Source organism: Drosophila erecta, unplaced genomic scaffold (assembly GCF_003286155.1).
Source record: "Drosophila erecta strain 14021-0224.00,06,07 unplaced genomic scaffold, DereRS2 tig00000021-arrow-pilon, whole genome shotgun sequence".
Taxonomy (NCBI): Eukaryota; Metazoa; Arthropoda; class Insecta; order Diptera; family Drosophilidae; genus Drosophila; species Drosophila erecta.
In genome coordinates this window covers 9464879-9492865 of record NW_020825198.1, presented here as the reverse complement: position 1 = coordinate 9492865, position 27987 = coordinate 9464879, and the positions used below count along the sequence as shown (strand labels likewise).

General features: G+C 42.8%; 2 protein-coding genes across 11 annotated transcripts in view; one reads left to right on the top strand and one right to left on the bottom strand.

Annotated features, from left to right (window-relative positions):
• Positions 1-27987, bottom strand: part of LOC6545445 (calcium uniporter protein, mitochondrial) — a 44365-nt gene that overhangs the window by 2727 nt on the left and 13651 nt on the right. For 5 of the 8 annotated variants that reach the window (XM_026976396.1, XM_026976397.1, XM_026976398.1 and 2 more), the window contains exon 4: positions 2157-2387. The exons of the other annotated variants lie outside the window; for them this stretch is intronic. In XM_026976396.1, the coding sequence (XP_026832197.1) occupies positions 2157-2387 (231 nt within the window). The remainder of the gene's footprint in view (positions 1-2156; positions 2388-27987) is intronic. 8 annotated transcript variants of the gene reach the window in all.
• Positions 17-26687, top strand: LOC6545446 (protein javelin). Of its 3 annotated transcripts, none has more exons than XM_026976394.1 (8): positions 17-88; positions 1531-1734; positions 5269-5462; positions 17768-18282; positions 18675-19029; positions 20793-24432; positions 24878-25124; positions 25478-26687. In XM_026976394.1, exons 3-8 carry the CDS (start codon positions 5401-5403, stop codon positions 26422-26424), a joined length of 5766 nt encoding a protein of 1921 aa, XP_026832195.1. In that variant the 5' UTR covers positions 17-88; positions 1531-1734; positions 5269-5400; the 3' UTR covers positions 26425-26687. The 3 variants fall into 3 exon arrangements, with proteins under 3 accessions (XP_026832195.1, XP_026832196.1, XP_001972129.2); XM_026976395.1 differs by having other exon boundaries at positions 27-88; positions 1546-1734; XM_001972093.3 differs by lacking the exon at positions 17-88 and having other exon boundaries at positions 1507-1734.

Here is a 27987-nt window from a genome sequence, read left to right as displayed (position 1 = left end):
TTTTAATTTTCAGTTAACTTTCAGATTTTCGCGCTAGCAGACGTGTGCGTCTCTAACTCTCGACGTTTGAGTGCCGTATAATTTGAGTGTACGTGGCAGCAGTCATTGCAAACCCATTTAATATCATTACTCTCAATTAAGCGAGAAACTGTGAAAACACATATCGAGTGTGGTGGTAAAAAATAGATTTATTGGACTGTTATCGTGCGGACACCAGTTGTTGAAAGAGACATTCTTCGTGTGATAAATGAAGAGGCCATATAGCATCCGAAAAAGTTTAATTTGCACGCTATGACAGCCGCCAGCAAAATGTAATAAAGTTTGTGCTGCTGTCACAGATTTTGCCGGCCCACAACAAACACTAAACACATAAAGAACAAACTATGAAACTGCCTTCTACACATGTGTATATCATAGAGTGTGGTCACAAATTCTGAGGAAACACGAACCACAACCGCAGACAGCAAACGTGCTAACATTGATAATGCCATGTCGGATGTTCGCCCACGGCTTCGCTTTGATAGGCCGCAACTTTGCTTCATCAAAACTTAATAGCCACTTTCCGCATCCCTGCCAAAACAAGGCTAACAAGTGTCAGGCAACTCGCACAAAAACCCAGCCACAGTGTGCAGTGTATAGTGCATGAGTGGAAACACGTGGCTGGCAAACCAAATGAGGCCAGAGGCGACCGCTTCCGTTTACCTCGGGAAATGCAAGCGGCAATCAGCCCGCAAATTTATAACAGTCGCCTCCTTTTTGTGTGGCAGGGTGTTGGAATTGCACAGGGACACAAACAAGATCAATCAATCAACTCCTTGTTCGAGGACAGTAAACTAAGCAGTAAACAAGTCCATAACGAATTCTTAGGGCTATGTTTGCTGGCTTGTGATTAGTTGAACCATTTTACATGGAAACATTTTTCAATTAATAACTCATTAGTTACACAAATTTATTGTTGCAAAAGTGAAGTAACGTACAGAATCGAGACGTAAATGTTTTCCCAGTGTAAATTCATTGCCTGCAATGAATTATTATTTAAATGTCGTGACCCCAGTTTTCATTTGCTGGCGCCACAAAACGCAAACAAAGGAAGCAAACACAGGGAATGGGGCTAAGGTGGTAAAGTGGATTGGTAGCGTTTTCAGAATTAAACACAGCACTTAGGTTTCGTTTTCTCGATAAGGCGACTCCATCTGCACATCATAGCTTAAATAATATTTTTCTAGTTCACGACGCAATCTCGCAGAATGTCCTGTAACAAATGTGTTGCAGACTTTCAGGCTGCCGTGATTTCCACATGTGAGAGGAAAACTGCGAGCCAAGTGTTGGTGCGTGTGTGTGTGTGTGTGCATGAGCATTGCATGATTACATGGCAGTGTCCTTTGCCTCCCAAACACCCACACCCCGCAATGCCGGCAAAAATTGTCCTTTGTGCATTATTAAAAATTCCGGCAACCGCCGCCTCGTGTTTGCATATTTTGTGTGATTTCATTTTTCCGTCGTACATTTTCAACAAGATTCGCGTGCCAGGTTTTTCCCCCTTAGGTTGCCTGTTTGTGTATGCCCCTGCATTTAAATCAAATTAAAAAAGCCGCACCCCAAACCGGCGTCAACATTAAATAACTGCATGCATAAAATATACCAAAAACATACGCTTAAATTAAACGATAAAAAAGGGAAAAAATCGCGGCAAACCAAAAGGACACGGGAAGCGCAGGATCGAGCGATTAGTTGGTAAGTTGGGAGGGTTTTAGAGCTGGATGGCAATGACAAAGTGAAGACCACAAGGTTTCCGTGCTCCAGGCGACATTTCCATTTTGTACTCTTTCCTTTACATTTATTTGCTGATTACACTAGTTTACCAAAGCTTAAATTTCAAAAATGCCATTTTTAAAAGCTGTCGTTGATAATTCCGAATATAAAATACAAGCATGTCTTCTACATTTACCCAATAAATTTGGTATTTTTAAACAGGTTTCATCTGAGTTTTGATTACTTCCAGCCAGCTAAGTTTAAACTTTATGGTCCAATGCTATCAAATAAAAAGGTTTTTTTATTTGAGTATGCTTCAACTACAGCGTTTTAATGGCAATTTACTGGCAGAACGAATGTAAACTAGTGTTTGGGGATTTGAATCGGGCCCCGGTTTTACCTACCATTTTGTTGAGCAGTGTTTTTGGGGGCAGAGGTCGAGCTGGAATTATTTACGAGCTCCCCAATGAACACCTCCGGCGACAAATTGGAACCTGTTGTTCTTGGCAACGTTTTGGCACTGCAGGTGCTGGATCTTGTTAGCCGTTCGACTAGGACTTGTTTTCGGCCCGATGCACTCAGTCCGAGCGCTTTTAGCCGCGTCCTCAGCTCGGCCAACGTGAGTCGCGTGATATCTGGGATGATGGTAATGATTATGTGTAGGCATGGGCAGAGGCGCAAAAAGTAGGTGATGAAATAAAAAAGGAGATACGAAAAAAGAAATTAAACAGAATTTTCCATCAGTGGGCTTGGTCAGGTGCCAATTTGACAGGCACCGCCTCCACAGGAAGATAGCCCAAGGAGTCTTGCCCACAAAAAGCGCAGTAAAAATGATGGCACGTGCAGTTAACGCCGCAAGAATGCACATAAAAAAGCGAGTTGAAAATGTGTTTAACAAAATAAAAAATACAGCGGAAAAAACAGACGTGAATGGCGAAAAATGTTGATGGAGAGGCAAGGCATTCGCTTCAGGGAAACGCTGGGAAAAATAAAAAATAAAGGACCCTCTGGCTTGTCACAACATTTTCTTTATCGGACCCGGAAATGACACACACACACACACACACAAAAATGGGGGGCGGCAGAATGGGCGTGGGTGTGGCAGTAGGCGTGACCGAAGACCATCAAAAAAAATGCAGGCACATTAAATTTAATGCCATTGTCACTCTGCAAATTAACACAATGAATGGCAGCAGAGGCTTCGGTTTGATTGCCTCGAAAAGGCTGAGTGAGATAAGATGCTTTTCGCAGTGGAAGTAACCGCAGCAGAATTGTGAATAATAAATGCTTTAGAAAATATTTATTTTACTTTAACGTCGCAGCAAAGTCGGTTAAATGCTAAAACTCCATTTAGTAAAAAAGGCAACAGTCTTACCTCATTTTACGCAGCATTATGTTTATTTAATATCGATTTTCTGCGTAATATTTATTGCTTTTAGCAACTAATCCCATTTCCCTTCCACTTCTGGTTTTCCTCTGGCCTGATATGCGAATATGTGGCCACAGTTGAACTTAATGCTGCGCCATCTAAGCGGATAAAAGCCCTTCATACTGATTTACATTACTTAAATTAAGCAAGGGCGAATCCAGAAGGGAAAAACAAAACATGAAATAAATTGGGAAAACTTTCAGAGTGGGAAAATATGCGTAAGCCGAGGGCAAACTGATACAAAAACCCCCATTTCAACAACATTCGGGCATCCATAAACCATCGATGCCTTTAAGCTTATGAAATATTTATGAAATTGCAGGACAGCAGAAAATCTCTTGAAATATCCTGTTTTATTTGAGCCTTTATTGTGGTAATTTCGTTGTTTACTTCCAATGCCAGCCGTAAAATCCCAGATTTACCGACCTAAATTATTTGCTTGATATTCGATTTGTGCTTATTTCCAGCGAACGTTAATATATTCCGCTCAGCTCGAAGACAACTACAGTTTGTAAAGATATATTTTCAAGTTTGATGCGATTTTAGGGCCGCCAGGTAACCGCCTAATTAATGAAAAAAGGCCACGGAAAGCGCTGAGAGTTCTGCGGGAAACTCAACAAGCTTGGGTGATTCTGTGGGTGGTGTTTTGTGTGTGTTAGCATACAACAAACGAACGAGAGGGCACCACAAAAACCGCAACCGCAACCGCTTTGCGGGCATTGTGTTTTTGCATTGTGCTTAGGCCTTTTAATATTTCACTGCATTTGCTCCTATTTTATTCACCTTGATCCCATTCTACGCCATAAGCCAAAGGCAACGGCGGAGTTTGCACAATAATCCCAAACTGCGGGCCAAGACAAACAGCGCGTAACAAAGTGCTGGGATGCAGGAACTTCAATGCAACTTTTGGCCGAGTGTCTGGCGCACAAAAGTAGGCAATGCCTTGCCCATTTATTTTTTGGAGAGCCATACTCGCAGAACTCAAGGACAGAATCGGTGGATGGCACATAGGATATATTTATGGCCATGAACACTGTGCCGCTTATAGCCACGGCAGTGGGAATCCGTTTTTAGAGGCTCCATTAAAAATTGAAATGATCTATAAGTGCAAGGAGGGCCTACCAGGGCCACAGAATATGGTATGTTTCCCACTGGGGCTAATGCGTTTGTCTTGTTTAGGTTACAACTTTAGGATTCTATCTATGAAACAAGGTTGCAGAGTGCATTTGGCTATAATTTGGTTTTTAGTAGTGCTTAGATTTTATGATGATGGATAAAATATGGTACCTTTTCTTATTTAACAAACGTACATATATTGGCTTTATCACGAATAGAAATCTTTTTTTTTAATCAAAATAATCATTTTAAGTAACTAACAAAAAGTATGTAGCTTTTAAAGTGCATAGGGTATGCGAATTCTAATTAGTCAATAATTTTCTGATAATGCAGTTCGAACCTTTTATTATATGATGATCCTTTATGATGAACTACGTTTATCTTCGCATATCTTGTGCAACGCCATCAAATTTTGTCAATGCAAGTCGAGCAGATCTTTGCCCGTCGCCCAAAATCGATTTTCCTGCACTTTATAATTTACTGAATTTTAAAACAATGTACTGTGTGAAGTCTCCGCCTCGAGGCGCCCTCCTTTGCCCAGAACAAATGCCCCGCCCGCTCTGTTCATCACCTTGGACTGTGGACGCACAGAGCGGAAATTGTGTTTTTCCCACTACACTGATTGCCTCTGTATGTACGGTATGTAATGCCCGGACCGGTGGGAAAACAAGACAAGAACCCCAGGAACGCTTCGTTGAACTCTTCAAGCTCTTCACATGGCGACAACGAGGACATTGAGGCCGTCGAGTGGCAACATTTTGAGTGGGCCAGCCAAGTGGCGTGTGGAGCCCGGAGGATGCTCCTCCTCAGCCGCCCACTTGGCCGCTTATTAAATAGATAACGCCTCCGCCATATGTTGTTCCTGTTTTGTGGGGCAGTGTTTATTTAGCCGCCTCCAGCTAGTTGATTAATTGCACAAACTTTACGCAAAGTAAATGTCAAGCAGCAGTCTTATTATCTTTCACTTGCAGGCCGGCCGACTGCTCCCGCCCGAAACTATTAACTAATTGAGCACTCCGTGGAAGGTCCACCTTCGAGTCCGGCACATTTTGCACGTCAAAATAGGCTCCGGACAGAGTCACAGCCTCTGCTATGGCGGCACGATGGGCAACGGATACTTTCGAACGTCACAAACGTCGTCGTCGTCGCGCCAGCGGGAAAAGCGGTAAGTGACACCCAGCTACGCCATAACTGCACTCAGAGAAATAACATTGATTGAAAAAATGACATAAATCTCCATCTATGTGATTTAAAACCCTCCAAAGACTTTCAAGCCTTGATGTATGACCAGATTATTGGTTTTATGGCTAACTTGTAGGTTAATGCCAGTGACGACATCGAATTCAATAAAGAGGTCGTGTAAATTGTGACATTTCTCACTTCTCACATTAGTTTGCCGAGTGTAGCAGCATCCCTGTTCCGGGTCAAGTGCTCCGGAGGAGGGGAGCCAATAAAATATCCTTGCAGACGTATGTGCCGGGAAGGGTTTCCTGGTAAGCCATAAAAGTTGCCGGCGTGTGAGTAACCGCCGACCCAGTTCCCTTCTCTAATCAGCCTCAACTGGACATCGATATTTATGTCCTGTGGCTGGGGGGAAACACATTTTGTGGATGTGACAAATGGTCGCCTTAGACAGAAGGGTTTAAAAGTCGGCCAGTTAAGCTTGGCCTGACTGGGCAATTTTAGTGTTTAATGAAGTAGGGATTTGCTTGGAAAAGCTCTAGGAAAGCCACAAAGTGCACATATAAATTTTGAGCAGCAAATGTCACATTAAAAGGGTTCACTTAATTCAACACAAAGTTGTTAAATCTTCCAGCGATAAGGCAAAGCGTTGGAAAAACAAGAAGAATTGTAAATAATAAATGTTTTTAGACATGAGAACAAGTAAGTCATATAATTTTGAAGGTGTTTTTGCTAAAGTTGCGGAAAACAGAGATTTATCAAAACTTTTGCGAGGGTAAGCATAACGCAAAAAGGTCAACAAAAAAATAATAATGAGGAGATTTTGTGGCTGAGAAAAAGGTGGAAATGAAAAATTAATTTGTGATGATTTTCCCATTCATAATTAGTCAGCTTCTCGTTGGCGATGACTTTTAAATCGATTTTATTTGCGAATTTAATTGACGGTGCGGAAAAAACAAATAGCTTTGGATGTCCGCCACAAATGGAACACTTTACCAATTAATTAAATGGCAGAAAAGCCAAAGTGAGGACGAAATTCAGCAGAGCGGCAATTAAAATGGCCAGCGGCGCCTACATGGGAAGGATACTCGAATAGATGGACGGGGCGTGGCGTCCAGTATGCACTCATTCAGCGAGAGTCCTTTTGGGGGCGGGATTGGGCCGTGGGCGTGGCAGCTGCTCCCTGCCAACAGCTGTTGGCGCTGCTCAAATTCCAATCTGCCGCCATCGAAGCGGCGAAGGGCATAAGCTCCAAAACCTGACGAGGGTTGCCCAAAAGCAATTAAAACGGCTTTCTATACTTCTCGATCGATGTGTGGTTGGCTATATTGTGTTTCAGTTTAGAATGATAAGCATTCTCAGCTGGAATTTCTATTGTGGCTGTCTAACAAAAATCTCACAGGAACTTCAAGCTTTCTGTTCAAGAAGCACTATATAATTTGGATTGTCTTAAATTTCTATTCAACCCCAATTCAGAAACGTACTAATTGAGTAAAATTTGAATTAAAACTGCCAAAGAATTCTATGAATCTAAACAATAAAAATAAGTTCCTACCGAAATATGCATGAATAGTATTTTAGAAGTCACTGGAGATTGCATGGTGCATTTTCAACCTCTTGAAAAACTGCAAGCCCCAATTTAAACTCCCTGCTGTATTAAACCACAACATTTTTTTTTTTTTTTTGTGCTTTGCAGCCAGCAACTACCGGAAAACATTTTCCCACTTTTCGATATAGCCCCCCTTGGCTTGGCCAAAATTGAATTGATCCCGTTCGCAACTGAAAATCTTGTTTTGTTCTCCCAAATTTTGCGCCATTATTTCCCCGGCGTTGTTTTGCCTCCTGAACTGCTGAGCTGCTGAACGCAGAGGGAGTTTCTGAAAAGCCGACAGGCATTCGCTTCATTTGCATATAGAATGCGTGTTCCGAGGGGCGGTAATGTATCGACGGGCTTTTGGCAACTGGGGCTTTCGGAAACGGAAGATGAATGGAGGGCATGTGGGCGGAAGTGTCTACATGAAGATGTTAAAGATACAACAGCGATTCGATGACAATTTTTTTTGGCCACTGGGCCAGTAAACACCAATCGATTTATGCATAAAGGACAGACGGGCACGGATGGATGTGTCAATGGGGCTTGGGTTAAGATTAACCTTTGGCAGCCTTAAACATTTAGTCACGTATCAATGGAGCTGTACATTTTTATGGTAACTGCTATGTAAAAGAATGTCTTTGTGTTTGGACACTGAGAAAAAGCCTACATATACACGAAAATCTTTTAAACAACTTCAGAATGGATCATGAAAAGGGTAACAACGAGGTGTTTTAGTTTCTCAACATCCTACAGTTTTCAGTGTTATCCTGAATCTTCCTATGTTTACCTTTTTCTGTGAACTAAAACTACAAACTCTGAAATTGTTCAAGTTTCCTTTTGCATACTACGCTTTTTTCTTGCTGTGTATATGGGTGACGGATTCGTATAGGTACGGTGTGCAGATGGGCTTGTAGTATGTGTGAGTGTGTTGGTGTCAGCATTACGTGTTAGGCATACTTCTCTGTACTTTTCTCACTTGGCCCTTCCATGTCTTATTTAACGCTGTCAACTCACCTGTAAATACAAGAGTAAAAGCGGAGGAAAGGTGGTTAGAGATGTTGTAAAGGCTCAATAAATTTCCAAACTTAGATGGACAAATTGAGTTTCAGTGTGGGAAATTCCATTGCATACTTCTGCAAGGACATAAACTTTTTTATGAACGTTCGATGTTCATTAAAAAAGTTTCAAGCACATTTTGGCATGCAAAAGCCGATCCAGAATATAGAACAACAGCAACGAAAAAACAAGTGGCTTATTGGTAGCTAAACTTTCACTAAATTTAATTTGACGGCAACCAAAATAGTAATTGGATGGAGGGAAGGAAAACTGTCCGTTGCGAGAGTGAGACAGACGAAGGATAGCCAGTTTAGCCTCCAACAATTTAGCAATTAGAATGTGAAAAAAGTTTGTACGGCTGCCGTCTATGCAAAGTACGAAATAATTGCATTTTTTATATCCGCCCAGAAGGCCTGCGGTTTATGACGTCGCCTGTCTGACTGTATAATAAATATCTCACACTAAATTGCACATTGAGAATTAAAAGCGGAAAAGGAGCAACGAGCCAAAGGCGGCTAAATGAAGCGAAATGGGCCTATAGAAAGAATGACGGAGAGCCCACAAATTGCCGCCGACTGTGTGCAAATGGCAGCAGAAAAGCGCTGGAAAGCAAGAGTTGAGACAATTTCCGCAAACGAGCCAGGACAAGAAAAGCAGGAAAAGCGAAACGCCTGGAAGTAGGCTATACAAATTGCAGCCCACTTGCATGTGCATGTGTATGTGTTTTTGTATGTGTGCAAAAGGCGTAACAAGCGAATATCGCTTTCCCCGCCCAGCTATTTTGCCTCTCTCTCCACCGCCCGTTGCAGCTCCACAGACATTGAGATTGTCAATGTCTGGCGGAGCGTAAAACATTTTCTCAGTCTCGTGTCTGCAATCTGATAAATTCTGCATCCAGCCTCCATCATCTGTCCGATTATCTCGCCCAGATTTCGCCTGGCACATGCAATTGATTAGTGCCATGCACAAATTGACAGAACAGAACCTGCTACACTCCAGACCCAAGCTAATGTAATTTAATGGAGTGCACGAGGACCTTGGAGCAATGCCAGGGCCACCCCTACGAGGTATTACGAGGTATTTTCCTAGTTGGATTTCCACACTAGAAGCCTGCAAACTATGATTACTATTCCCTTCAGTTACTAATTTTAAAGGTGTTTTAAAGTAGTTCCCTTAACTTTTTGCCTAAGTTAGTTGACATGAAACCGTGATTTTTATTTTCGAGAATCCGCTCCTGAGTGCATTTCACTTATCCATCCGTGGATACATCGTGTATCCATCGCCTCACTGGCTTTCGAATCAGTAAGCACATGTGCAGCTCCTGCATTTGCATATCTGACTATATGGACACTCTGCTTTCTATTTGCTTCAGTGTTTGCATTTCCCTGACTGGAAATAAATATTTACCATATTACAAAAGTTTCCCTGCATTTGCATAATGCGGCACAGCAAAAAAAAAAATCATAAATTCATTTAAAATAAAACAAGAATTTTGAGAAATATATTCTTATGTTTTTTGTTCACAAAATATAGTTGTAAAACTGAATGCTTAACCCCTTAATCTTTGCCAGAGAAACAAGTGCACTGGATACACTTGTCGACCAATATTTGCCTTGACTTTGGAAGCCATCTGGTGCTCGGAATGGCCTAACAAGATGTCATAGTGTTTCCATAAGCAGTGCGGGAATAATTCGGAATAAAGGAACTTTTCCAGCCGCCCTGAATCGCATGAATGTATGCATGCTTGTTTATGTGTCAAAACACCGTAAACAAGTTTGCAATTTTCTGAAAAGAAGGATGAAAAAGCGAAACCAAACAAAAACAGGGTACTAAGTTGGCTTTTATGCACTGCGAGGCTGTATAAGTAGAATGTAAAGGAGAAAAATAGAGGCGGACGGCATATGTTTTATTTATTGTTTGGCTGCACTTTCCCCAGCTCTTTTCAACATTTGCTTTGGACGCTTTATTGCATTTTTGCGCAGCTTTGCCAACTTTAAAGGCGAAGAAAAATACACAAGTTGCAAAATCCAGCAGAACGTTTATTTTGAGTGAAAGCTCTGGTGTGGAAAAAGCAAGTAGACAGGGAGAAATTATTTCGGGGGGACAGAAGAGATGGGCCTTGGCAATTCAAGAGATCCTGGCTACTTGTGAGAAGCGTCCACGAGTCGCTAAACATTTAAGATTTCAGCAAAAGAAGATATGCAGCATTTGTCCTAATTTTAAAGTTCTCATTTCCATTTAGTTGCATTTTCCAGCTGCACTTTGCTAAAAGAGTTGCATACTGCAATGAACAGATGGAGCAATCAAAGTTTGAATTTGAATGAAACTAATTAGTAGAGAATTTTTTGTAGAACTCTTTGTGCTTAGTAATGTTTATACTTGAATATTTACTAGCGGAAGAAGTATTATATACACCGTGCATACAAATCAGGGTTTCCATTTAATATATTATGTAGTAGGAAGCAAGTGAGTGGGGATCAGTCTATAACATAGGAAGTGCATAACGATACTTTGGCAACTGCAAATTGGCCCAAATGCATTGTTGCGATTGCTGCTTTTTTGCCAGCCAGACACGAAAGACATCTTGAAACACGTATTCATATAAAAAATTTCGCTGGAGGATTTAATTTGATAGTGCCAGAGGGCAGAAGCTTTCTAGTTCCAAGGATCATCTGGGGTGCGCAAGTGTAATTCGTATCAATTTATGCAGGACGTGATGCTGCCTCTGATGTTGGATAAATTGGCATGAACGTTCCATTTTGGGAAGAGCAAGAGCCAAACACTATAGAGTAGGGATAGCAACCAGTGGTGGTTGGAAGGAATCCTTGGGTGTAATTTATTGTTACTCAAACTAATTCCATTAGAATTCGAGAACTGTAACGAAATCAAGCCCAAATGTCTGATTCCAAACTTCTTAAAAGAGAAATAAACTAAACTATTAATTTTTAAAGGAATTCTTCTGCAGTTATTAAGTTATTTGTTGTTTACATTTAATCAAGGCGCATTATCAGCTCCTATATTTTTGATTAGTATGCAGTAATATACTGAAGACTTCGCAAGAAACCCTAATACTATATTACATCACAAAGTGCCAATTAAAGCTCCTATTACTCCATGCCGTTCAACTTTTAGAACTTTTATTTACCAGTTCCGCTCAAAGGCCACTAAAACTATTTCCCAAAAACCATCTCCAGTCACACTTGACTTATTTCATTACACACACGCCAAAAAGCCACTCACTTGCCGCGAAATAAAAATCGTATATATTTATAAATAAAAGTTCTTTTGTGAGCGCTGCTGCAATGAAAGGGCTCCAAAAGAGCCAAAATTATTTCATTGGTCACGCTGGCTGAGCAGAAAGCTGGCTATGTATATATGTATATAGTACGTACATAAGCAGAAAGATTGGGGCAGTCAAAACAAAAGGCGACAAAACAGGAAGCCCGTTCCCGTCAGAAACCCCAATCAAAAGCCCGAGCCATGCGTGCGTGGCAGCCAACGTGACCACGTTGGAAAATCAAAGAGGGAAATGAAAGAGGGAAAACTCTGTTCGCGACATATGCGTTCATCGCGGCCACATGTCACAACATTAAAATCCCATTTTGAGCTGGCCAAAACCAGAGAAAGAGAGGGCAAGTGTGGGAGAGCGATTCGGCTCATTTGGGAGCAGTTTCTTTTGCCCCTCGTCCGCGGCATTTGCATCAATTTGACGGCTGCTCTGCGCTTCACTGCCTCAGTGCCTCACTTCCTCACTTCCTCACTCTTTCATTGCCTCAATGGCCAAGAGCGACAGCCAACCCACTGAGAATAAATCATATATTCACTTTCAAGTATATGCACAACTTTAATTTCATCCCATTAAATGCCTTAAAGACTCGCGTTAATCAGGGAAAATAATATATGGCCAGATTTCCTTTGCATACTTTCAGACACCTTGAAGTTCGGTTGTGTTTACCTTTGAACATATGCATATAAGAAATTCCGAAATGCTATGAATATATAGAGCAAATAGCACCTCGCATTTCAACAATTGAAATTGAAGACAATTAAGTTTATCGCAGTGCACGAGGTGGTGCAATATTTCGCTTTTGCCGCTTATTATGAGCAACTCGCTGCCATCCGCTCGAGTTACTTGATCGGGTTAAGTGAGCAACGCATTTCCGGCGGCTTTGTTGTTGTGCGGGGAGCGGTACGCAGATTGAAGGCCCGAATTCCGAGTTTTGACTAGGTGACGCCGCTCTCCCCGATGACGAAACACGAATACCTGCCGGCGTCAAGAGTTCAGCAGCAAGTGAGTTGGCTGGCTGGGGGTTCGGTACATGTGGCTCCACAGTTCACTTGAGTTCATTGCTGGGGCTCAAAAGCCAGAGATCCAGGCCCAAAGCCCATCTGCCGACCCCTTGCCATTGGGAACTTTTTGTTTTGCATTATTCACGAGCATTGCCACATGGTGCCACACACAGTGGGTCGAATTGGTGCCAGCTGGGTGGCGGAAAACTTTCCGCAAATCTAGGAAAACTATCTCTCTCTCCGAATAATTTTGAGTGCATAATATATGGAGTATAACGCAAGGGGCGTAATTTAATACATTTTAATACAGAAACCGTTGATAAAAGCATTTCATATATTAAAATTATGGCAAAAGCATTTATTCTTCTACCGATTTTTGTACTAATTCGTTGAACTCTTCGACTTCCTCCAATTTCACCCACTGTACCCACGAACCTTGCAGCTTATCCCAGCGAGTTAAACAACACAACAGAAGCAGACCCAGCTCATTTGTCATTCAAAAGGCACCATCTCCAGTGGGGGCTGGAGAAAGGGTTCCAGAAAGAAAGGCCCCATGCCACATGCCCCATACGCCTCATGCCGCAGCTCCCTCGTGCGGACTATAATTTGTATTTGATGGTGCGGCAATTGCAGTTTTACGGGCCAACATCTCGACTCGATAATGAGAGCAGAGTTTTGCTACTGGTTTTCGGTTTAATTGGGCGCCAAATTACTTTTCACTTTGCCATTGCGATTAGGCTGGAAAATTTCATTAACAGTACGAGGCTACCCCCTCCGATGGTAATAAAAACCAACGCAAGTGGCTAAAAGTTTGAAACTCGAGACTCGAAATTGCTCCATTGTTGCTGCAGGCAAGCAATAACAATGAAAGAGAGGCGGTAGGTGCCACTGAAAAAGGTTAACAAAATAATAACAAACAAATGAACAGTGTTATTTTAGAAGTCGACAGAGCAGTGGCTGCGCAGTCGCCACTTGCCACGAAAAGCAGCCGCGCATGCGCTCAACATTTTTCACCCATTCAGTCGATCGAGAGACGTAAAAGCGGCAACAAGCGAGAAAACCGGTGGAAAGCAGCCACCAGCAAATCGAAAAAAAAAAACCGCGCGCGTTTTTCTCTTTCTCGGTATTTATTGCTTTTTGCCCATTTCATGGACAATAAACTCAATTTTGCATTAACCACAAAAACCAACAAACTGTGCAAAGGCGGGCGCCATCAATAGAAAGCATTCAACTGGGCCAAAATGGGATGTGGCAAAAAGCGAACAAGATGAATGTTTATTTGCACTGCGGAGTCAAGATGTGACCCACAAAACCCCAAACTAACATCAACACTGTTTTGTGTGTGAGACAATATTTGTGATAAATGGAAGAAAACCCCGACATTAGCATGTGCACAAAGCCTCCAGGAATCAATGCATGCGACCATTAATCTAAAAGCATTAATGATTTAAGGAATTTATTTGCCATCTGGGTAAGATGCTCTTCATTTGGCGTTGGGAAAATTAACCATTAATTGTAGTAAGGCTAGAGATAAACTGGAACTGAAATGTACAATGTGCGGCCATTTGTCACTTAACTGGATTATTCTCACTTATTTGACTTAAAACGACTACATTTATTTAGATATACTGCAGACAACTGATTGATAAAACGTCATAAAGCTCCCTTAAAATAATATTAAACTATTTTGTATACCATTCAAATTAATTTGAGTAAATTGTGACATCATTCTGCGGACTAAATTTCCCATTTCCCAAGGTATTGAACATCAGTGGAGTAAATAAACTGCAAGGTACCCAAATTCCGCACGTATTAAGTTGTTTGGAATCCATTAATTCCGGTAGTATTGAGGCCGTACGTAAGCAGTTTCCACTTTAGATGATTGAGTGTCCTGCGACAAATGGAAAACTTATTTGTCCACTCATTGACAGAGCCGGCAGCCAAGTTTTCGCCTAATTTATGAGCCTGGGCCGCGTTGAAAGAGGAGTTGGCTGAAATGCAATTTGCGGCAACCGCAGTTACAGCAGCAGAAAATTGATTTAGCATTTATTTCCAGCTCTCCTGACCTACAGCGATTTTAGCAACGATGTTGCGGCAGACAAGCGAAAAGTGCCGTATTTTTCGGAAAATGTCATTCGAAATGTCGCTGGAGGCAGGCCCCATCTTCTTGCAACATTTTCGACGGGTTTTGCTGTTGGATTTTTCATTTTCGGTACAATCGCAATGGATGAGAGATGATTCAGATCGGGGGTCTCTTGAACAATACGCTCTGATTATTCCAGTTCTTTTATTTTATATTAATTCTATTTTGCACAATTGGAAACCTATTGTGTGGCCGTGTGAGAATGATTTTATGCATTTATTTTAAGCGAGTTTATGCTTCGGTGGCTGTTTTTTTTTGTTGGGATGCTTTTCATGTAAATCGGTATTCGGCGGTTTGCTGGTTTGCTTGTTTTTCAGCCAATAGATATCTGTGTTAATTAATTTGGCGCTGTCATGCGCGATTTTGCCATTTCCATTTTGGCACGAACGTGTTTATTTCACTGCATTTTTATTTTTTGTTGCGGCATAATTTAATTAGCTGCTCTTAAATATATTTAAAGGCCTCAGCTTCTTTGTTTCGTTGCTGCCAGCAACAATAGTGCTGTTTATTTTTTTCAGCTGTGCTAAATAATTTGTTAAGTTTTAATTAGCTTTTTCTCATTATTTATTTAAAACCGTTAGTGGCTGTTTGTTTGTTTGGCCAATGGCGAAATTTGAAAATCGCTCACTAATCGCACGCAAATCGCATTGACTTTTTTCTGATGCGTTTTTTTTTTTTTTTTTTTTTGTTGTTATTGCCCTTGGGCAGATGTTGCAGAAAAGTGAGAAATTTAATTCGGCGCGTGTCGCAATAAAGATCAAGTTTAAAGCGAAACAAAAAGCGCACACGTGACTGGAAAACCAAACTCAATTTGTTATTTTTATTTGTGCGAAAACAGAGAAACAGAGAATGTTTATAAGCCCCACTGTCAGTCATAAAATGGCATTAAAAGCAATTAGCAAGTTGCTTTATATTCAGCGTCGAGCGAACATATTGCCTGAGGTAATTAAAATCTTAGGATTTTGAGGCAAAACATTTGGAAGGAAGCGAAAGCGGAAAAACAACTCGGCGCCTCCAAAATGAAAGTAAAAGAAGTGAGATATTATCGTGAAGCCATATTGCTAGGGAACACGCAACAAAACAATTTTCACGCATTCCACACAGTGTTGACACTCGCCTAATTAACTTTTAAGTGAAATACTAACAAATTTGCTACAAAATGGCTGAAAACCATGGTGAACGAGTGAAAAAGCACCCAAGTTTAACCTTAGCAATCCTGGCAACCTAAACGTAGGTTGGCCAGAAACGTAATGGCACTGGCAATGGAGCAGGACAAATGAGGCCAGGCCAATGCTAAGCAGTTGGCAGTAGGGTGCGAGTGCTCAGCACTTTCTGGCTCTTTATTTTTATTTTTATGTCAGCTGCTCGGTCCATAAACCCGGGCGCCGCTACAAGGAACAAGAACAAGGACAACGGCAACGGCAGGAGAGCCGCCAGGATGGCGCGGCCTGAATCCTGAATCCGCACACAGTTAAACATTAGTTGGCAGCATTTGCAATTGTAATGACTCGCATCTAAAATGCAACCATTCGGTAAAATGTACGCCAGCCAGTTCGTCCTGCTCCTACACATCCACATGCACCTTTCCAAAGGACTCAGGACGCAGGAGCAATGGATGTTGAGACAGCTGCAATTAACACGGAAACTATTGCAGCGGGTAAATGGAAAATGCCTCCTGTCACCTCTGAACTTTTGCCATTGGAAAGCATTTTGTGGGATGCAAATTAGGCGGAGATTAGTCTGAAAGTTAGCCAAGGCTAGGCCACCGAAAGGGTTGGCAGAGCTAGTAATTTTATGGTGGCATACCATAACATTTTTATTTCGGCTTATAACTTTATGAAATATCCAGATTGGTTTTAAGTGCTCGCGCGCTTGCACAAACTTTCCTTATAATTAATATACTTTTGCTATTTTAAAACTTCGAAATGATTATTAAATTCTAGAGTGGTAAAAAGTTTTTGTTGCAAATCAAATTTCATTATACTATTTACTGGATTTTTTTTATACTGAAAAGAACTAGCATTTAAGTTGCTATGCAACTACAAAATTAAATTTGAGAGCGGAGTTGTGATGTTTTGATGATGATGATGTTTTAAAAACCCAAATATCAGCTAATATGTATTCTTAAAAAACATTCCATGTTCTTTTCTATAGACGTCCAACTCCTGAGTAATATAACCACCCATAACAAACATTTAAATGCTTCCAAACCATGCCCAGAAAAGTATCTATGCGATGCTGTAGCAATAACTGAAAAGTACTACGTAGAATTCCCAGTACAGACCAAACTAATGCAGCTTTTCCGCAATCAATCTACCAATCCGTGGCAGACGCTTTCCATTTTACAAATGCCAAAGAGCTTTTCAGACTTTTCCGGCATTTCACAACGGCGCAACAGCAAAGTCACTGATGGCGCGGTTCTCACGCTTCATTTGGCAGCTCAGGTAAAAAAGCTGCTGGCTAAGCAATTTTCCCCCAATCAGTCAAGGGTGCAGACCCCAACCACCCACCTCATATCCACCATCCAACAGGCACACATCAATTGCACTGGTGGTGGCGAAAGGCGGTAAGCAAATAGTCCTTTGGCCTAAACGCTTCGAGGAACTAACTTTTCTGTTCTCGCTGCCTCGGAAAACTGTTTGACTTTTATAGTGGAGTTTGTGGAGCGTCTGCGTTCGCATTTCGCTCGACTGACTGATTGCTATGCCAGTCGAAAAGAAAACTAGTGTTAACGTCTGCAGAATCACCTTTGGCGCTTAATTTAACTGGCGGACAGGTGGCTCATGTGTCATGTGGCAGTGTATTTCAAATGCATCATCTAGTCCAAAACAGAGAAAAACAAGCTAGCGATAAAGCTAACTGGATCAAACTCTCCAACTTTACAAGTATCTGCTTCCTAAAGCAGTTTACATAAACCTATATAGTTAATAAACCGTATATTTATTTAAGCTATGCAAATACGGCTGAAATGGATTGCTTTTATCATTGCGTAAAATCATGTTAATAGTTTGGGAACTAATACCATTGTAATTTATGTCCTAGGAATGACGACAAAGCTTGGCTAAATAAAGTGAATATTAAAATATTACAAAAATTATGGTTCCTACGCGCAATAAAAATGATAAATGCCGTTTTGCAAAACCATATATGATTTAGGAACTTTTGACCCTGGCTATTAATAATTCCACATATTTAACCCTTTCAGTGGCAAGGACAGCTATAGCTACCAGCACAATTACGTGGATCGGGTGCGCTTAGAGGACACCACTGGTGGACATTACCACAGCAGCCAGCACCAGCAGACCACCCATGATCCGAGGTGTCCGCAGTTGAGAGCCGCTGGCTGGAGGCACACACACAAATCCGTTTCCCATCTCGACTTGGCCACCAGCTGCCATGACGCAGCTGGAACTGGCTTAGGTCGCCACTCGCAGCAGCTGCACCACCACCACGCCAACCAGGTGAATCCGCACCACCAGCAGCAGAGCCACCACCATTTGCAGCACTCGAGCTCGAACTCGAACTCCCACCATCAACACGCCCAGCCCCACTGGACGCAGTGCCGGGTGGGCGGGGCCGGAAGCGGAAACGGGCAGCTGAGGAACGCCCGATCGCTGGACTACACGCAACTCGAGCGGGAGGAGAACGCCTTGGACATCGCCGAGTTCTATTGGCGATTCGATGCGGAAGCTCCGCTCGACCAAGTCGATAGCTATGCGGGTGAGTGGCGGCCTTCGGGTGGATTGGATCCACTCGGCCACGTCGTTTATGGGGAATAAATAAGATATCCGTTTAAAGATCTCAGTTGTCTTGCTAATTACCACGTAAATGTCACATTATAAAATCGTCTAGATTTTGATCTTTGAGGACTTACTACAATCGTATAATTTATTGAAAAATACCATTATTAATACTTTGGTTTGCATACAATTAAGTGCTATTGGCATTCGTGCTAGCATACAATTTGTTAAACTATCAACTAAATCTGACAAATGCCATGTTGACCTACATTTCAGTAAATGTTTTGATTTTCGTCATTCATTAGTTGTTCAGTTTGAGAACGCGTCATAGTGAACGTGAAGTGAAATGTAAATGTTCAAAATCCTCCGCAGTTCTACCAATTGACGACAACTTCGAGCCCTCGGCTGCAACACCAACGGCAGTAGGAGCAAAGGAGGCAGCCACAACCTGCACCACCACAGTAGCCACCAAGGCAAATGGTGGTGCCACCAACACCACCACCACCACCACCACCACCACCACCGCAACCAGTGTCGCTGCCAACGCCCTGCTGGACATTTTGGGCAGCGAATCGTGCAGCTTGAGGAGATCGCGCAGCTTGGCCGTAATACGTGAGGAGACATTTAGCGATCTGCAAATTGGATCGGCCAACAGCAGTCGTCGCCGATCGCAGCTAATACCGCGTGCCCGGCTCGTCAATCGCGGATTTTTCCGTGAATCGCCCCGGTAAGTGACTCATAAGCACTGCACTAAAAAGAAAACTCCATGTCAGACAGATCGATTATATTTTGCCTAGATATTTTGCTGACAAGTTTTTATCGTAAATATTACTTGCACTTATCGTAAGCTTCTAGCTTTCCATGAGATCGGATATATTATATTATAAGCAGAAGTGGCACAACTAAGCTAAGCTTTGTCTTGCTCTCAAGTGGTTAAGGCCCGGCCATCACGCATACGCCGCGTAGGCACGGCGCGTTTTCAGCTGACTTTGGCCGTGCCAGTCGTCAGTCGTGGAGCGACGTTTGCCGCAAACGCAACAGGTCTCGGCATAAGTTTCAGTTTAAACAATTCAACAAAAGCCGCCGGCCAAATTGTTGCGGTCAGTTTGTTGTCGCTGTTTAATTTTGCGTTTGGCTGGTGCTGGTTTCTGCGGTTTGTGTGCACCTCTTTATTTTGAACCTCAATTGCCTGCCGGCCAGGGTCATTATACCGAGGTCAGTGTTGCGGCACATGACCTGCGGCTGCCGATTTAGCCTAAGCCCGACTGGTGACAACTGCAAAGTGCAAACTATCGAACGGTTAAGCACGTTACATAAGAACATTTCAGTTTTATGAGCGGTAAAAGTTTAGTGCGAAGTTGTGTTTTTCCATTTCAGATTTGGTAGTTATCCACTCGTTGTTTAATTAAAATGGCAAGTTTGTTGTTTCTCAATTGTTTGAGTCGCATGTATGAGTCGTATGAGTCAGCGGCAATGTGACAGTGAATTGGAAAAGCTTTTAGCTGCGCGCCACTCGTTCGTCCTGCCATTAACACACACGTTATCCTGCGCATCCTGACAATGGCATCTGCAGTCGTCGAGCTGCCACGCCTCTCGGAATCGCATCCTTCCCGCTCTGTCGCACTCTGTCTTTCCTTTTTTTTATTTAATTTGCCGCAAATCGTCACGTCAAGTGGCTGGGTGGTAAATCAGCAACAAAAGCCGCCCTGGAGCAATGTGCAGCTGAAACGGATCCGGTCCAAAGTGACGGCTCATTCTTGATGTGGGATAATGGAGGCTTTAGCTCAGAGATCTCTATTGAGTGGTCTTTATACCCAGAGTCTGGCAAGTGAGCTCGTTTGAAAGCAATAAATATAATTATTGCAGGTTCGGTAATTTATGATGAAATTGAAGCGTTATTGGTGTGGTTAAGACCACGGCCATTAGGAGCCATACATAAAAATAAAATTGCAATTCAGTCATGAAAATAATTAAAATCAATAAAGTCAGCAATTGTTGACCTGTTATTGAATTTTATTTTTATACGCGACCAATTTTTATTCTGCTGTAACTATTAAAAAGAAAACCAACTTGACAACCCATTTAAGCGCTACTCACTTTAAAATTGGCCACATACCTTCGTCACCGATTTGACACATTTAATTTCATGTTTGCCTGTACAATTCTATCAATCACCTGCCGCAGTTCGCTTTTTCTGCTGCAGTTGGGTGCCCATTTGAATGACAAACAAGAACCCACTTTTGACTGCCTGACATTCTCAGTTAGGCTTCTGTTGATTTATCCGATTTGTGCGGATTGATTGATTTAGACATCACATGTCTGATACTAGTTGCCATTGAGGGTCTTTGAACGAGGCCAAAGCAGTTTGGTGTGAGAAGTGCAGGGAGCATTCATCATCCATTAGATGTAATTTACTTTTGATAGGCCAGCATGCAAAACAATGGCATCATTAACGAGCTCATCCTCCCGTTTCGATTCTCCCACCCGCAGATTGAACGGCAAACCGCATCAGACGACCTTGTTGGGTGAGCAGCCAGTGGATCAGCCTACGGCGGATGACACTCAAAGCCAGAGAAGCAACTCGGGCACTTGCGATTCGCATCAGCAGCAACAGCAACAGCAGCAGCAGCAGCACCAGCAGCAGCAACATCAGCCGCAACAACATCAGCAGCAGCAGCACAGGCGGCTTAGCAGAGAATCGCGTGACTTTGATGTCTACTACGATAATTTGAAACGCTTGGACGCCTTGGCTTTGAATCTTAGTGAGCAATTGCATCCTTGGCACAACGACAAGAGCGACTTGGAGAGCTTGAACTCGGATTACTTCAAAAATTCATTGCATCAGAACCATCTGGATCAACAGCAACCATCTTCCCTGGAATTCGAAGCCCTTGAGCAAGTGGCAGCCAGTTTGCTCAAGGAAAGACCCAGGATTTATCAGTCTAGGCGGCAGCAGCAGAGCAGGAATAACCATCACTCCAACTGCCTGCAACGACACCTGGACACTGGGGGAGAATCTTGTCCAGAACACAGCCAGAGTAGTGTTTTCCCAGAGACTACAACCAGTAATTCAGATGATCAGACGGATAGTCCATCGCTCTCGGAACAGGAATACGACCTAACCCACATCGAGGAGATCTACCAGCAGGGTAACAACGGAGAGGAGTGCTACGAGATTATAAGTCTTACGACCACTACAAGGACACGTTTCGAGAGCAGTGAGGAGGGCGAGGAGGAGCAAGCTGGAGAGGAGGTTGTGGACAGTCTGACCACGCCCACGGAACCACAGACCAGCGACAGTGAGAGCACCTTAAGGCAAAATCACAACGAACAGTTGGACAAACTCATCGCCTATGATTCCGTTTACCTCTCCTCAGAAGATAGTTCAGATTGTACTTTAGTTGGCGAATGTTGCGAGTCCTTTGAGCAGAGAACTTTCACTAGTTGTGGCGAAAGTGGTGAGTTGGAAACCCGCAGCCTACTGCACATTTCGATTGAGGACACGGTTTACGAACCACAAGCGAAGCAGCACAAAAAGGCCACAAATCAAGAAGATCAACCTGCTCCTCTGCTAGCCACCACAGCCAAAGTTGAGGCACAGATCTTTACGCAGGTTTTGAAAGTAGAACACACTCCGAAACCCAAGATCCTGGCAGTAGTGGAAAAACGTAAGCTCAAGCAGGAGGAAGTCAAGCAGCAACCGCCGGAACTGAAACGCCAGGCAACCGACTCCTTCGTGGTCACTGCCAACAAGTCCAACCTCGCGGAGAATCAGTATCACAGCCTGCCGGATGTTAATATAGGAGTGAGTCTGAAGGTCTGCGAGAACATCGACAAGGAGCTCAGATCATCCTACAACCAGCAAAGGCAGCAGCAGCGCAAGGAGGCCAAAAAGGAGCAGCAGGTGACCAGGGCAGAAACGTACGATTCCATTAGACGTTTTGGACGCGCCCATCAGAAAGCCAGGCAAAGGGAATACCAGGAGAGGGAGAGAGAACGTGAAAAAGAGGCGTCAGCGGTTCTTCAGGAAAAGGATAAGGAAAGGGAAAAAGAAAAGCCAAAGATAAACAAGGAATTTTCCGCACAGGAGCGGCAAATTGAAGCGAAAGGTACGACAAAGTCTCAAGCTATAATCAAGGAAATAGAGCGAATTTCTAGAAAGGACGAGGCTGAGGACGACGAGGAAGAGGAACCACTGCCACCACCGCCGCCACCTTTGACCGAGGAATCTCATCTAGAGCATTCTGCGGCGGATGTAGAAGAGGAGGACAATCTGTCTGTGTCCATTTCACAACCGGAACAACCCAAGGAGGCGCCCGTCATTGAGGTGGCCAATTTCAGCAGACTAATCGAGCGTCGTGCTCAGGAAATCCGCGAGCGACAGGAGCAAATAAAGCCCTCCTTTCAAATAATCGTCACCGACGCTCAAAACAATATCATCCAGAAGGAGGCAATTCAGGAGAACAAGGAAACCAGCCAAAGGATTAAACCCAAACCCAGCACGAAAACAAATTCAAACTCAAACTCAAACCCAACGTGTAATCTCATTCAGCGCCCTCTGCGCCGCTCTGTGAGCTCCTCGAGCGGCAAACCGCTGGAACACCGCATCCTCAGCACTGGTGCTCCGATTTACAAGGCCCGACCTGTCAGGGTTTTGCCCGCCTCCAGCAGCGATTCGAGCTTTTCCAGGGGCAAAATGTCACGACCCCAAATACTGCATGTGGTGGATGGACGTGGAGGAGTAGCGGGCGGAGGAGCAGGTGGCACCCTGCGAAGGAGGAGCAGTGGCAGGAGCATAGCCAGCACAATTAGCTCGCCGGGTGGCGAGGTGGCTAATGAATATCTGCAAAAAGTGGATGCAGTCCGATGCTATTGGAACAAACTGGCGGGCAATGAACCGGAAACACTAAAAACAGAGCAGCCGGCAAAGGAAACCCAGCCAGGCATTCACTTCCAGTTGGGTGGAGAGACCACAACACAAGGCACGGATAAATCCCCAGTTGGCAATGATTTCTGCAGCATGATGCCGCATCCCTCTATTGAAATTGTAGAACTAGGCGAGGGTGCCCAGAAGGCCACCATTGTAAAGGCTGCTCCGGAACAGGAGGACGATCCCGATGAGGATCAGGATCAGTTCGACCACATAAGGTATAAGGTACTGAAGTCACAGCAACTGATACGCAACAATTTCCTCTCCAGCAGAAATAAAAAGGAGGCCCAGTTTGATGGTCTCATTCAGTACCTGCAGGAATACAGCTTCCAGGAGCTGCTGAGCAACAATAATGTGGTGATAGTTGAGCCTGTCAGGACCAAGATAGAACGACCTTTGCAGGTTGGGATTACCAGTGGTTCTACGACTACGCCTACGTCTGTTCCACCTCCGAAACCTCCTCGGGTTGTAAATGCCTCAGCTTCGCAGCCACGAAAAACGCGACAAAGACAAATGGGAGGAGCTGCTGCCAAACGACATTTCTTCTACCAACCCGTACGGGTGAATAGAGAGCTCTACGAGGATGAGCTACCAGATCCCGATACAGTTCGCAATGTTCGTCGCTTTTTCGAGCAGAATGTTCTGCCAACTCCTGGTCAGGGATTATTGGTGCAATCCCAGCAAAAGTTTGGGGGCTCAGCCTGCCAATTGAGTCCCAAGTCTAGGAGAGCTAGGGGTTACCGATACCTGACAATCGATACGAGTTATGGAGGAGCAGAAGAACAACCCAAAGGCATGGAGATGCTGGAGGAGCACAAGGCGAAGCACTGGGACAATGCCAGCCTATCAAGTGGAATTTCCAGTGGTGATTTAAGTTCCCCCTGCGGGGAGTATCATCATCAGGAATCTCCAGTTATGGCTTGCAAGGATGTTCATGTTCAGGACGTTGTTCGGAGGCACAATAGCAATGCTGCCAATGCCAAAGCTCGAGCTAAATTCGCCAGCCGACGCACCTGGTGCATGGGTGCTGGAGGACCAGGAGCAAATGAATCCCTTTATCGGCAGATTTATGAAAATAATTTGGAAAACTCTGAGCAGCAGGAAAATGAGGAACATCTGGAGGAAGAGGACGACGAACAGGATGACCAGTACGAGGACGATGTAGAGCAGGACATGTGCGAGAACTATTACGTCAGCAATGTGAGTACACAGAAAGAATCGAGTTAGCTTTCCAAATGATTGACCACTTGTAAATTTAATCTTATCAAGACATACTTGAGATATGCCCATTATATTCATGATAATCGCAGCACTTAAATGATTACAAGATGTTTTTAATTAGTCTAACACGGCAATTAAGTTAAATCATTTATCAAGGTAATTCCTTTGGAGTTTCATTTTACTTATTTAATATCTTACAATTTATCATTAATATACTGTCAAGTTTAAAGTTCCTTGCAAGTTACGAACTTAACTAATTCGAGTTAAATGGAGAAATTTCGTGTTCAGCTCGAGCTACTGGTTGCGTAAGCCTAGATTTTTATATTTGTGTAGCCTATTGGGGTGCGGTCATTTTGCGTGTGGCTTTATGGACCATTAGCCTTTGATGGCAGCCAGTCATCTAATCTTTTCCTTTTGCCTTCAGGACGTGCTGGCCAAGATAAGGGAGTGCGGCTCAACTGTCACCTACTACGGAGGAAGGGTGCTGGAGAAGACCGCAACCAGCAGCACAGTTCCGTCCACAAAAACCACTCAGCCGATGACGGGGAGTGCCACCCGCTCCCGAATCCGTCAAATCGAGGCCTGCAATGTGTGCCTCCCGAGCGAGAGATGCGAACATCGACTGCAAACCAAACAAGCGGCAGCTGAACAGCAGCAGGACTCCTATCAAGGTAATGAGAATCATGCTGGCCAGGTTCATACTCATAATAGGATTGCACACGGTGCACACCCGGCTCGTAAAATTTTAAACTTTTTTGTAAAGATGTTTTTTGTTAATTTGCTTATTAAGATTTGTTCTCGTTTAAAAGCTAACTTATCTAGCAAACGTATCTCATACTTTTACAAGTTACTTTTATACAAGTTACTAGTAGTAAGCAATACGTTTTATCACAAAACCGTGACAGACAGCTTGTATGCACAGCGTAAATATTTTTATAACTTCATCCCAGAACATATGCTATCGAACACCCTGACAATGACAGCATCAAACATAAATGACTATTGCTCTTCTTCCACTGTGCAGGCATCAAATTTAAGCTGGTGAAGTCGAACAGCTGCAGCAGTCGGCTGGAGTTGGCCGGAACTGGAGAGGATGAGGTCACCGCCGACAGCGAGGTAGTTCGAAAGATGGTACATCACTTCGAGGCGAATCGGACGACGGCAAGCAATGATGTCCAAGTGACCATCAACAGTCAGAGTCAGATAACGTCGGCGAAAAAGGAGCCGGAGGAGGATGTGCTGCGCCGCCAAGTGACAGTAAATAATCACATCAATGTGCTTGGGGACACGATGCCGCAGGAGTCGCAAGAGCCCCAGGATCCCCAGGAGTGGCCTGAAAACTTTAATGGCCGGCCGGAGGAGAATGGTTATGGCGTTGTGGAGACTGTGCCCACATACGAAAGTCAAGCCATGAACATACGCCTCGACTCCAGTGAGAATAAGAATATCCTGCAAACTGCCGCTGCGACTGCTGTTGCCAACAAAGTTTGCCGCAATAAAAACGTTGACTTGGCCTACACGCTGGTGAAGACAACGACAAATCCTCCCAAGGGCAAGCCCATCGAAGCTCCGCGCCAGAAAATTGGAAAACAGCTGCGCGAAGTTGAGGAAAATGCGGAAAAAGCAGCCGTGACAAAGGCCGCCATCAAGCTGACGAAGGCCGCACCATCGCAAATCATTGTGCCCGTGGATATTCACAGTCAGGCCTCGATAGTAACACACACTGCTCCAATTCCGGAGCGTCGATTGAGCAGTGCCAGCAGCAGTAACTCTGTGGTGGACAAGTCCGTGGTTCGGCACTATGTGGCCAATGATAGGAGCATCTATGAGCGGCGCAAGTACGATGAGATTGAGTTCGAGGAGTTCGAGGTCTACGATCCCAGCAAGGAGCCACCACCACAAGTGGAGGAAGCCCCCGAAAAAGTACCCACAGATGCAGAGCTCTACGACAGCCTGGACGACAAAATGTAATCGGCAAACTAATGCTCAATGAAGACACAAATGGCAACGACGACTTCTTGGGGTTTCGGGTTAAAGCTTAATTCTAAAAACTTCTCGTAGTTAACCATATTGGTAGCCTAATTTAGCTTTACAGGTAAAGCCAAAAGATTATACCATAAAATATCCAAAGTATGATATATATATATACGTATATTTAATCTTAATTTGCAAAACAAACTTTTGTCCAGCTGTACATTGTAAGCTTATGCTTAAATAAATATGCAATTTATTTATCGATTTGTGTCAGCTGTCGACTACCTATTTATTATGCATTTAATTTTCAGAAGCCGGGTTTCCCCTCCCGCACTATTTCATTACTAAAACAAGATAAAATGCTATTGTCGAGTTCCCCGACTATCAAATACCCGTCTAGAGAATTGCGCCAGAAACATTAAGAGGTATGCCACTTCAAAATCCGATTAAAATCAGTTGAGTTATGGAGCTTAGAAGTTCAGCCTTGGGACATTTTTTGATTTTTTTGAAATTGTACTCATTATACATCATAAAATTTACAAAAAAATTAAAAAAAAATAAATTTCTAAATTTGAATGCAACTTTTTAGAGAATTGCGCCAGAAACATTTAGAGGTATGCCATTTCAAAATCCGATTAAAATAAGTTGAGTTATGGAGCTTAGAAGTTCAGCCTTGGGACATTTTTTGATTTATTTGAATTTGACAACATTATACATCATAAAATTTACAAAAAAATTAAAAAAAAATAAATTTCTATATTTGAATGCAACTTTTTAGAGAATTGCGCCAGAAACATTTAGAGGTATGCCAATTCATAATCCGATTAAAATCAGTTGAGTTATGGAGCTTAGAAGTTCAGCCTTGGGACATTTTTTGATTTATTTGAATTTCTACTACATTATACATCATAAAATTTACAAAAAAATTAAAAAAAAATACATTTCTAAATTTGAATGCAACTTTTTAGAGAATTGCGCCAGAAACATTTAGAGGTATTCCACTTCAAAATCCGATTAAGATAAGTTGAGTTATGGAGTTTAGAACTTCAGCCTTGGGGCATTTTTTGATTTTTTTAAATTTGACAACATTATACATCATAAAATTTACAAAAAAATTAAAAAAAATAAATTTCTAAATTTTAATGCAACTTTTTAGAGAATTGGGCTAGAAACATTTAGAGGTATTCCACTTCAAAATCCGATTAAGATAAGTTGAGTTATGGAGCTTAGAAGTTCAGCCTTGGGACATTTTTTGATTTTTTTGAATTTCTACTACATTATACATCATAAAATTAACAAAAAAATTAAAAAAAAAAAAATTTCTAAATTTGAATGCAACTTTTTAGAGAATTGCGCCAGAAACGTTTAGAGGTATTCCACTTCAAAATCCGATTAAGATAAGTTGAGTTATGGAACTTAGAAGTTCAGCCTTGGGACATTTTTTAAGTTTCTTGAATATCTCATCATCATAACATCAAAAAATTTACAAAAAATAAAAAAAAAAAAATTTTTTTAATTTGAATGCAGATATTTAGAGAATTGTGCCAGAAACATTTAGAG

Excerpts from the sequence above, each read along its gene's own strand:
- LOC6545446 (XM_026976394.1), top strand. The coding sequence starts at position 5,401 with ATGGGCAACGGATACTTTCGAACGTCACAAACGTCGTCGTCGTCGCGC. Across the intron at positions 18,283-18,674 it reads CCAAGTCGATAGCTATGCGG|TTCTACCAATTGACGACAAC; the intron begins GTGAGTGGCGGC and ends AATCCTCCGCAG. Across the intron at positions 24,433-24,877 it reads AGAACTATTACGTCAGCAAT|GACGTGCTGGCCAAGATAAG; the intron begins GTGAGTACACAG and ends TTTTGCCTTCAG.